This window comes from Microtus ochrogaster, unplaced genomic scaffold (genome assembly GCF_000317375.1).
Source record: "Microtus ochrogaster isolate Prairie Vole_2 unplaced genomic scaffold, MicOch1.0 UNK2, whole genome shotgun sequence".
NCBI lineage: Eukaryota > Metazoa > Chordata > Mammalia > Rodentia > Cricetidae > Microtus > Microtus ochrogaster.
In genome coordinates this window covers 21508251-21520935 of record NW_004949100.1, presented here as the reverse complement: position 1 = coordinate 21520935, position 12685 = coordinate 21508251, and the positions used below count along the sequence as shown (strand labels likewise).

The following is a 12685-nucleotide window of genomic DNA, read 5'->3' as shown; positions in this document are numbered from 1 at the left end:
TAGACTTAATATTCTAAATTAGACACTCATACACATATCTAAACAAATAAGAGTTTAAGAGACAGATTTAAATAATATTCAGAACTTTATATATTTTTGCCACAAGTACAAAAAGAGATAAGCACAGAAGAGAAGCTAATGTCATCAGTCATTTTTCAAAAATGACCAAGGGATTACATATTGTCAATTAAAATCAAATCAAAACAACAAGAGAACAATGGTAAGTAAGGTCACCTTGATTTTACAATATAAAAGACAAGGAACTCATAATAAAGTTGAGTCACTACCACCACACTAATTACAATAGTTACAAATTTAGAACTATATAGAAATTGATCATTTTTTTCCCTAATGTATACCCAACAAGTTTATTTTTACTGCAGCTCTACCAGTAGTCTAGTATTGACCAAGCCACCTGGGCTTAATATTGGAATTATTATATTTTAGAGTTTACCCAGAACTTCAGAAAGGCTTTCTAATTATTCCTACTCTTAAGACCTTATGTCTGAGTGATTGAATTCTAAGTGCTTCTACAGTTTATTTAATGATCAGAGACGGACACTAAAATCTAGTTCAGATTCAGAGATTGACAGTGATGAGTCATGGCATTCTAGAATTAGACTGGCTTTTGGTACTACTGACATAGTGAACTGATCAATTTGTTCCCCACAGTCAAATATAAATGATCTAAAGAAACTCAAGTGAGATGATAGTAAGTGAAGTCAGACACCCATCAATATTCTCTATATTATTTTGAAGGTACCAGATATGTTTATTCCAAGACCCAAACATTATATTAATTAAAAACTCAAGAATGTAGCTATAAATAAAGCCTTTTAAAAAAAAGCATATTCATTTACAGCCACAGTAATCATCAAAACCTTACTCTTCCCTGATGCTACGTGACGTTCTTCATTTTGTAACAAGTAAGTCAGCAAAATATATTATTCTATTATTGAAAGTCTATGCCAGGGATAATGGCACACACCTGCAGTCTCAATTAGCAGGAGTCTGAGACATGGAAATGCTAAGTTCAAAGTCAACATAGGCTACATAGTGAATTCTTACTTCAAACAAACAAACAAAACAAAACAAATACCTCCAAAATAAAAAACAACAACAAAAAACAAAATGGAATAACTAATTCAAATTGTTTTGACTGCAGAAAAATGCTGAACAGCAAGAAGAAATATGATTTTGGAAACTCACAGTTTAGACATGTAGCCCTCTATTCAGTTTCTGTAAATGGACACTTCTAATTCACTAAGGTACTTACAATAGACACTTTGAATCCATCTACCAGATATGTGAACATTTCTCTCTGAAATGGATTGCATGTAGAAGGTTGCTCGTGACGCATATCTTCTTCAGAAATTTCAGTCTGGGAAACTGAGGTCTTGATTTGGGCTGCATTTTCTGGAGTTCTCAAAATGTCAATAATATCTGAATTCAACTCTTTAAATTAAAAAAATTAAAAATTAGTTAACTCACTGATTATATACATATAGTAATGATGTTGGTAAAATTACCTTCTATGGAAAAGAGGTAGGATAAATAACCTGAGGATATTTACTATAGGCATAGAAAATAATTTTATATCTTCCTAAAATTACATATAATACATATAACTGTGTATATTTTAATGAAGTTATGCCACTTGGGATCTCCAAAAGCCATATACAAAACCTAACCTAAAAAGTCTAATAAAAACCTTGGTACTGGGCATGAAAAACCTCCCCTTTCAAGTTGCTGGTTAGAAGAGGCCAAGAGACTCCCAAAACAATATGGGTTATTGCTGTTGTCTTTGGTTGCCTTCCAGAAGTCTGAAGATAAGTCCCTATTACTGAAGATACCATGCACTGTAGACACAGGATTTTGAAGACTCTAGCTGGATCTGACCTGAAAGCCTCTTTCCTAAGTACTAGCTGTCATTATATAGCTGGAATAAATGCTATTCCAGCTGCCAAGAAAGGAAAGCAATCCAGCTGTGACACCTATAAACCACAATGACCAGCACAGCAAGATATTCTTGAAGGTATATCTAGGCAGTAATCAACAGCTATCAAACTGGATTTAAGGGCTGTTAAAGGAGAGAAATCATGCTGGATACTATAAATCTAGCCAACTGCCAGTGGCTAGTGATGCCATGGATTTTGGAAGAAAACCTGCAACTGCCATTTTCTTAAACCAGTGTAATTTCTAACCACATTCTAAATAGTTATCCTTATACTCACAGAAGAGTGTAGCTCTCACCCCTCATTAAAGAAGCTTCTTTTTGCAGCCAATGAAGATCATTTCAGAAAGTCACAATTAACCAAAATGAACAGTCAACTGATCATGAGGTACCCAACCCCAATTGATACATCTACAACACAACCATATACCTACAGCTTAGAGAACATTGTGGAACTTAGGGTAGAAAAATTGTAAGAGCCAGAAGAACAGGAAGTCTTCTGTAAGATAGTATCTTCTAGATATTACAGGGAAGTTGCACTCAAGAAATTTCAACAATATGATTGCTTAAACAAGACCTGAACAATGACAACAACAGTTGACACATCAAAGTAGATGGGAGAAACTGCAGAGCACTACTCCTAGATGAAAAGTTACAGGCAATAAACAACTATTGAGAGGAGGAGATTTAGCCTTCCCCTGAGATGAGCACTTCAATGGTTATCCAAAACCAAGTAATCAGTACTAAAAACATATACATAAAGCAATACTAAATGGATTCAGCAAGTTGCATAAAAAAGAAGGCATGAATTCGAGAGGGAGCAGAAAGGGAGAGACATGGGAAGAGCTGAAGGTAGGAAAGAAAGGGGGAAAATGATATATTTTAATTAAATTTATAGAAAATCCTCTAGTCAGGTATACTGGTACATGCCTTTATTCTCAGCACTTGGGAGGCAGGTAGATATCTGTGAGTTTGAGGCCATCTTGGCCTGCATAGTGAGTTCCAGGACAGCCAGGGACTGTAGAGATTGTTTCACACAAACAAACAAAAATAAAAATTTTTAAATCTGTATTACTATCTTGCCATAGTATAAATGTGGTAGATGTGCTAATTAAAATAGATAAAATGTGATCAAACAGTGAATTCACTTAAAACAATATAGGTATTTAAGAGTATTTTAGTTACGAAATTGTAAAGGTCAAATTTGCTAATGAAGATGAAAAGTGCTAGAAATTACTAAGACCATTCGACTCCTATACAAATCAACTGAAAGGCCACATGACACAGATTAGATGGATCTGGGATGGATAGCTACATGCACTACTTTTAATGCTATAATGTGATAATCTTGGTTCAGTTTGGATTTAGTATGGAAGTCTGTTGTTCTAAATATAAATTTAAAAAGTTAAAGCAGAAACACAGTCACAAAATTCCCCTTGGGCTTGCCATATGTTTTTATGAGCAGATGATTACTTCTTTCTTCCTATCTTCCTTGGGTTACCAGAATAATTCTTTAAACAAAATTTTTAAGATTTTTAAGAAAATTTTATTTTTATCTTCATGAATGTTAGGCCTACATGTATATCTGTATACCACATACATGCCTGGTGCTCTCAGAGGTCAGAAGAAGGCATCAGATTCCCTGGAACTAAAGTTACAAATGGTTGTGAGCCACCATATGGGTGCTAGAACAGAACCTGGGTCCTCTGTAAGAGCAACAAGTGCTCTTAACTCTGAGCCATCTCTCCAGACTCCATGAATGGTTTTTAGAGTTCTATTCTGACTCACTGATGGTGCTTTAATTTTTCAGTTTTACTGAAAGAAATTATATTCTATATATAAAGTGTACAACTTGATGCTTTGGTATATATACCAAATGTTAACTTATCGAATGATAATGTTAGGGAATACTCAACAGTCCTGATATAATTGTGTGTGTGTGGCCTCAAACTTGTGATCCTATAGCCTCAGTCTTCACAAGTATGCACCATTGAACATAGCTATAGTACTTTTGTTGCTGGTGGTTATTTTTTGTAGCACTCGCAGTGGTTACTCCATGTGTTAGCTTAACATTGTCTTCATGGAAGAGCACATTAAACAACAGTGGGGTATCTCCACACATCTAGCAGAATGGTGACAACTCTAGATCCTGGAGAAGATTCAGGAAAACCTGGATTACCCGTGTATTGTGGAGAGGGATGGCATATAAACTACACAGCCACTTGGGAAAAGTTAAAACTGCCACAGAGCCCAGGAAATGTATATTGGGTGTTTATCCCAGAAAATGAGGCTTATATTCACACAAAAACCTAAACATGAATGTTGCTAGAAAGTTTGCTTGCAGAAACTCCAATTGGAACCAGCTTAGATGCCTTCAACAGTTAAGGGCTTAAACAGACTCTGGTACATCTACATCGTAACATTATTGTCTAGTAAAACAAACAAAATTCCAACCAAACAGATTGCTGATACATTCAAAATAAGCAGAATGATTTGCTAGAGAATTTCACTATATAAAAATGCCAATGTACTTAATATCATATTTATAGAAAACATTTTCCAAGACAGGGTCTTACTATTTAGCTCTGGCTATCCTAGAACTCACTATGTAGACCACACTGACCTCTAACTCACAGATTTGCCTGCCTCTGCCTTCCCAGCACTCTGGGGTTAAAGGTGTGCACCACTACATCTTAGGTTCAAACAGTTCTCCCACCTCAGTGCTGGGATCGCCACAGGCACAAATCACTGTCTGGCTGTCTCCTAAAAACATTGTAAAAATACAGAAATGCAGGGTAAATTGGAGGTAGATAGGGGCTGAGGAGGAAGAGAGTTTGACCATAAAAAGGCAATATGGCAATTCTTTCTGGGGATGGAAATGTCCTCCTGGACTATATCCATGTCTCCTTACTGAGAGTGCCACTGTATTTTAATTTTGCAAGATTCCATGGGGGAAAACTGTAGGATCTCCTTATTATTTCTAATAATAACCCATGAATATATTACTTTGTCAAAAGAAAAGCTGAAAAAAATAATGTTTTGAAATCAATGGCTAACACAGACTAGTACTTAACACACTAAGAAGTAGGGTATTAGTCTCTAACATAAGGCTCCAGAAGAGAAAAAAATAACGTCTTAAAAAAGCAAACCTAGGGGCTGGAGAGATGGCTCAGTGGTTAAGAGCATTGCCTGCTCTTCCAAAGGTCCTGAGTTCAATTCCCAGCAACCACATGGTGGCTCACAACCATCTGTAAAGAGGTCTGGCACTCTCTTTTGGCCTTCAGGCATACAGAAAGAATATTGTATACATAATAAATAAGTAAATAATTAAAAAAAAAGCCGGGCGGTGGTGGCGCACACCTTTAATCCCACCACTCGGGAGGCAGAGGCAGGCGGATCTCTGAGTTCGAGGCCAGCCTGGTCTACAAGAGCTAGTTCCAGGACAGGAACCAAAAAGCTATGGAGAAACCCTGTCTCAAAAAATCCAAAACAAAACAAAACAAAAAAAAAAAGCAAACCTAATCACCTCCATCTGACATATTTAAACCTGTAAATCTGCATTGAAAGGGAGAAAACTGAGTTCTGACCTTGGTAAATGATCCTGTTCACAGCCAAGATGATGAGTCTCTGCAGTCTCTGGGCGAGCTCTGCCTCCGAGGCCTGGCTGGGGTGCTCCTGGCTCATCCTCCTCTGCATCATAGTATGTAGCTCATCACTGGCCACCGAGCGCATCTTCATTAGGAGAGACTCTGTCTGAGCCAGGGGGAATTTTCGAGGACCTTCAAGTACATAAATTATCCAATGCCACAGTAAATGATGGCCAATAAACTTATTTTTACTATAATTTTTTGATTACTTGTCATGAAAAGAAAAACTTTTTATTACAACATTAATTTATATTAAGGAAAAAGAGTAAGAGAAATTAGCACTTTTCTTTCTCCAAAGAAGTGCAACAGTACTACTGATTTAAAGTCCAAAATAACAGCATTGAAGCCAGTGACACAGGAGGATGCTGATCATTTGTCCAAGTCTGAGTCTTCTGAAAAACTCAGAGTATCAGATGGGCTTGTGTGGCTTTGACACCTGATCGACTATTTGCACTGTTTCACTTCCTTGTATTCCAAAATCATCAACAGTTTTAAAGAATAAGACATTTAGGTTAAAAAAAAAAAAAGGAGAAGAGAGAAGAAGAAAAGGAGGAGAAAGAGGATGAGGAGATGATCATGACCATAATAATTTAGTAATAATGTTACTATGCCCTGGTAATCCCTGTTGAATCTTATAGTTTGGAAAATTATACATAATGACAAATAAGAAATCAGTCAGCAAGAGTGAAGAAATCACAAAGTAGATACAAGCCTAGCAATTTGTCAGTACAATGATTGGGGTGAACGCATCATTTGGGAAGCATTTCCTGAGAAGAAACACCTCCCCAGACTGAACAAGGCAAAGTGCTGTTTGTTGCTGCGCTTACTGCACCTGCTCTGGGAAGCGCTGCACACATGGTGCATCCAGGAGAGAGCGGGGAGGAGTCTTGATTTAATGGACTGAAGAAGGGCATCGGAAGCTGGCCATAGGAACCAAAATGACGTCTTGGTATATGAGGAGTAATAGAACCCTTCACTGGAATTGAACCTTTGTTTTAAATTATGAAAACAAATATCAATTTCCATCAACAACTTGTTTTTACAAATTACTTGCATCTAACTAAACTATTACAGGTTTTAATGACTCACCCTACATGATATTTAAATTTTTAATAGATTTTTTAGATTGTCCGCTAGTAAGTATTTTTAATCAGTTAATAATTTTGGTGGGTAGAGTCACCTTTCAGGCAAAAAAAAAAAAAGAAATGAAAAAGAAAATTATCCTTAGAGATATTAAAAATATTATTGTTGGACAATATTTCTAATCTTCAAGGTCAATTCATCCTCACATTATCCACAGATTCCTTATGTAGAATCCAATGACAAACATACCCCGGGCAAGACAAGGCAGTAAGACAGAGTAAGAGTCTCACACGGTCTTTATTTGTGAGTGCGGACGTGTACTTCAGCACTCATGCTTTAGAGCCACACGGCCGGGGGAAGTCTTTAGCATTTCTTTCTCTAAGCCCCAGTTTCCTTGTTAGAAGATATATATTTAAAAAATAAAGCAGAGCTGTGTCCCAGGAAGATATTTATCACTGTCTGACACTATAGTCCTATAGGCATACATTTGCTTATATGCTCATCCGTCATTCCCTCCAGTTCTATGTACGTGGCTGGTTCACATTATTTGATGGTTGAATGAATGAAGAGCATTTTTATCAAGAACATTAAACATTAATTAAATAATGGATATAAATGCAATATTTATCTCATCCTTCAAAAGAATAAAGCATATTTCATGTTGATATTATTTTTATTGGTTAAAATACAAAGGAAATTCATTTGTGTGCTAATTATACTAATCTATTATCTATATGTATGAATGATACTTTACATGGATATATATCATCTCGAATAATACTCTACTACTTCCTCTATTTTTAAGTATTGAAGATAATATTTAAAGTTTTTTAGTTGAAAAACTGTATATTATGATCTTGTTTATAATGGCAAAAGCTCAAAGTAAAAAAGCTAGGGAAGATCACAACACACAATACAGGAACTACCAAACATCCATTAAGGATGTTTGTGCTCTTTAATGTGAAAGGATATCTATACTGATCAGAAATAGAAGTTATTTTATAAACAGTTGGTAGAGAATGATACCATTTAGGCAAAAATATCCTCCCATCTCTTCCCCCCCCCCACACACCTTCTCTCTCTGTGTGTGCACATGTGTGAAAAGTCTGAATCTGGCCCCATTCACTGGGCTGACAGGAACTCAGGACTGCCCAACAGAATGATCCACATGTGAGGCTGAAGGAAGATGATCTGGAACATAACAATGTCTACCTCCTCTGTGAGTTTAAGAATGTAAAACCTACATGTGATACTGCTAGAGAAACAAGATTCCATGCCATGGAATATCGGAAGTGACCACTACAGTTAGAAATGGAAAAGGACACAATTTTTACCTGGGACAGAAGACATATAAAATGGGGGGAGTGGTTCAAGAAGAGAGACTCTGTCCAGACATTCAACAAGGAAGACTACATAGGGGCAGCAAGTTTAGTTACATGAATATTTTGTAAGTTTGATTTATCATAATTTAAACATATTACTACAAACATATTTAGAAGTATTTTCTATGTGTGGGCTTTTCATCACATGGCTTTAAAATTTTGCATAGCACTGAACCCAAAGATGAAAATTAGTACAAGGGGAGAAAGGTCTGAACTTAAAAGCCTTTAAAACTGTAAGAGTAACTCCAAGAAATATACCAAGCACTTTGTTCATATGTATCCAAGTGTGTGCATAAAACAGCTACTGCAGATACTATGTTCTAAGCAGCAGCTAAACTACTATTACATTCTATCACATAATTATGTATATCCACTGTATATAGATAATAGACACATATGTCTATGTGTATATGAACATAGATCCTAGGTTATCTTTCTAGTTTATGTTTCTATAAAAGAAGCAGCAGTTTTTGTGGAAAATGTACCAGCATTTATTATTTGATGATTCACACAAATTCACAGAAAGCTCTGACACCATGTGTAGTCTATTCATTTGCAAGATACTCCTATCTGCCTGGATTCTGCACTTTGCTTTCTTCTAGTCTATACTCCTCACAGAAGTCAAAGTTCTCTCTATACAATGAACATCTATCTGATTATATCATGCACCTCCTAAAAACCTGATGACTTCCATTAGGATAAAACCTGGACAAGGTCTGTACAGCGTCTTCTGGTACAATGGTTTCTGCTGAAAGTAAAACTTTCTCAGATTTTATAATTAGATTCTTTGGGGGGGGGCGGTTAAGACATGGTTTCTCTGTAGCTTTGGAGCCTGTCCTGGAACTAGCTCTTGTAGACCAGGCTGGTCTCAAACTCAGAGATCTAACTGCCTCTGCCTCCTGAGTGCTGGGATTAAAGGCATGTACCACCACTGCCCAACTATAATTTGAATTTTTTTTTAAACCAAGAAATACAGTTTAATTCCTTGGAGATGAGACTCGGTATGTTAGATAGGGCTAGCCTCAAACTCCCAGACACATACCTGCCTCTGTTTCCCTATTGCTGGGATTAAAGGCATGTGCCTTCATGCCAAGCAAGAAAAATACTTTTAATGCAAATGACATCAGAATACAGGAGAGTATAGCTGCCTTCAATGTGTAATTATTAAAATGCCATTTTAATACTCACCAGCAATGCTTCTCCGCTTCTGAGACACTACATGGTGGTGAGCAGAAGGCGACTGGACTGTATCTATTGGATTTTCAGAGTCATGATTGGCTGTGCTCCTTATAAATTCCAAAGCAGCCTGGAGAACTCTAAGCTGCAGGGCCAAAGCCATATCTAAACCCAGAAGAGACAAGAATGTTTTCAAGCTATCATTGTTTGACTATTTTAACTAAATTAATATATCATCTACTATATAAGGTATGTAATATTCAATATCTAAACAAACATTTTGAGTCCTGTAAAAAATATAGTCTTGCAGAGAATTAGATAAGTTAGGAGTGCAGCAGATACACAATATTCAATATCAAAATGAAAAGAACTTAGACATAAGTTAAAAATAATGTTAAAGAAAATTCCTCTATGGGCACTATAAATTTTTTGTTACTTTATTTGAGACAAACAATGTCTCCTGTATCCCAGGCTGATTGTTAACTTGCTATGTAGCTGAAGATGAACTTGAACTCCTGATCCTCCTGTCTCTACACTTTGAATATGTATCATCATACTCAGCCTTACTATAGAAATTTGAATTAAAAAATAACAAACCATAAATGTATTTCATTTAAATAACTTTCAAAATCAGTAATTTTGTATAAAGTAAAAGCTTCAATAATCCGCATGCTTTCAGGTTTCAGTGACTTTATTAGCTCCAATTAAAGAAAATTAAAGATCATTCCTCTTCCACATAAGCATTTGCATTCTACTCAGTTAAAAAAAATGTTATTAGTTTCTGTCAGTAATATATTGCCAGAAACGAATTATATCACGTCATCAATCACTCTATTTTCAACCATCCAAAGGCTGCTTTTTAATAACAATTAATACCAACACAAAATTAAGTTTAAACTTTCAGTAAAAGAATTATGAGAAAAATTTCTTAAAAATTGATTCTTACTTTGTGTCCTCTTGTTTTTGCTATTCTGAAGATAGCCAAGAAGTACAATAAGGTCTTCAATAACTCTAAAATACTGTGAGCCCGAGGAACTGCAAGCGTGAATTGTAACTGCTATGAGAAGTTGCTGTATATCACAGGCAAGCAATTTGTATTCGTTCAAAGGAATGCTAAAATGAGCCAAAAACAAAACAAACAAACAAAAAACCCAAGACATTTATAAGTAAAATAGCCAACAATTTAAGACAAAGAGCTGGTTAAATTCTATGCTATCAGTATGCATTCATGCAATACTTATTTTTGCTTACTCTATGGTGAGCAATATACCCTGTACACTAGGAATGGAAAAAGACATTTTGAGTCCTGTCAAAAATACAGTCTTGCAGAGAATTAGATAAGTAAGGAGTGCAGCAGATACAGCAGATAGAGATTAACACAAGATACTAAGGGAATATTCACATAGGTTCCTAGCCTACATGAAGGGTGAAGAATAAGGTGTAGTAACAAAACTAAGGGTTAGTCAATTTGAACTGCTTAATTAATTAATCTCTCTGCATTTCAGCTGTATAAATTCATTTTAGGGATTATAAGTTTAAAGTTATACTGAACTTGAATGAAGGATAATAAGCTTGAACGTGTATTAATCACTTATAAACACACAATAAATATGAATCAGTTACTATGCCCACAAGTTTAACCTTGATGATCTACTCAGGTATATGACACAGGCTCAAATACTTTTTATATTAAGTTTTTTTCAAATTAAGTAAGGGTTAGAAATATAAGTTTCTTAGGGTCAATTAATACAGTATCACACAGGGATTATCAGTATGATTTATTTTTAGGAAAAACTATTTTCAGAACAAACCTATAGGCATCTTCCAATCTTTACCAATTTTTTGCACTGCAATCAATACTAAATGTGCTGAGGAAATACAATACTTTGTGTTTTTACTTTTCATATGCACAAGCACATGAACCCTATATATAATAAGTGCCCAGTGAAAGCTGAACTTAGTGAGTATAAGGAGTCTATTTTTGCCCCAGACAATCACTGGATACAGATATGTTCTATACTCTGCAAAAATATGGACAACATTTAGTGCTTTGGTGTATAATAAGATGGTGCATCTACAGATTCCTATTTTAAAATTATGCTAATAAAATGGTAACTATATCAGATGTGGAGACATCAAAAACACAGAATCTAATTAAGAATTTACTTTTCAAAGCTCTTACTCAACTGGCAGGCAGCCCTTTGTAAGTGTCCTTTTGACTATTAGAAGTTAGCTTGTACTAGCAGTGAGAACATACTATCATAAACTGACCACAGTATCAGTGATAAAGCAGCAAGTGAGTTAAAAGAGATGAGACACGTTCTCTGCTGTTCCTGAGCTGCAAGTGGATCAGTGAGTTATGTAGCTCTATCTGATCTATTCCTAACTGAGGGGAGAGGAGGTTGAACTACAGAGACTATAGTGGAAGCTTGATAAACATACCTGAGAGTAAACTTACCGTCTTCAATTCTAAATGCTCAAAACCAAGTCATATAAACAAACTATTCTTAATCAAACATTTCATCTTGGAGATGAAAACATGCCATCTCCAAGTTAACTTAATTTTGTGGGAAAGAAATTCTTTGAAAGTTTTACAAAACAAATCAACTCTTTTTTTTTCTTTCTGTTTTTTTTGAGACAGGCTTTCTCTGTGTAGCTTTGGTACCTCTCCTGGAACTAACTCTTGTAGACAAGACTAGCCTCGAACTCATAGAGATCTGCCTGTCTTTGCCTCCCAAGTGCCGGAATTAAAGGCGTGCACCACCATTACCTGGCTAAAACAAATCAATTCTTTAAGGTAACAGTCTAATGATCTTATCAGAAGTAATTTAAATTATCAGATGCAATTTAATAAACTTACTTCTTTTCTAATCCATTCAGGGCTGCTACTGTATTACACAACACATAGAGTAGACCATTATCCAACAACATGTCTGCTACCTTAGAACAAGAGTTTAAGACTTGAAGAAGAAGTAAGAGAGCATTATGCAAGAGTATATTGTCATAGAGAGAGGTCTCTATTAGTCCCAGTACTGGAATGATAGACCATTTTTGGAAAAGTTCCATGTGTTTCACCTCCTCCAGATCAAATCTGTAATAAATAAGATACAGGGAAGAGCATGTTAGGAGCAGTCAGACACAAACTGGAAAAATATGTTTGATACCACAAAGCTGTTTTTAACCTGATTTTAAAGTTATCAAAAAAGTGTTGGGAATAAGGATTTGTAATTTTTTTTTAAAAAAGATGATAGTATCTAGTAAGGCAAAACCTAAGAAAAATGCATAAATACTCAGGTGAAATACACACACAATTTCATAACTTCAATTGATTCATCTGAATTCATCCACTGACAATCTTTTTTTTTGTTTTTTTGTTTTTTTTTGTTTTTCGAGACAGGGTTTCTCTGTGGCTTTGGAGCCTGTCCTGGAACTAGCTCTGTAGA

The 12685-nt window shown here is 35.6% G+C and overlaps 1 protein-coding gene across 4 annotated transcripts in view; it reads right to left on the bottom strand.

Annotated features, from left to right (window-relative positions):
• The window catches only part of Lyst (lysosomal trafficking regulator), a 164993-nt gene that overhangs the window by 50754 nt on the left and 101554 nt on the right, over positions 1-12685 (bottom strand). For all 4 annotated transcript variants that reach the window (XM_026788329.1, XM_005365427.3, XM_026788331.1 and 1 more), the window contains 5 exons: positions 12103-12333; positions 10189-10355; positions 9255-9407; positions 5542-5733; positions 1277-1455 (listed from right to left, as the gene is read on the bottom strand). In XM_026788329.1, the coding sequence (XP_026644130.1) occupies positions 1277-1455; positions 5542-5733; positions 9255-9407; positions 10189-10355; positions 12103-12333 (922 nt within the window). The remainder of the gene's footprint in view (positions 1-1276; positions 1456-5541; positions 5734-9254; positions 9408-10188; positions 10356-12102; positions 12334-12685) is intronic.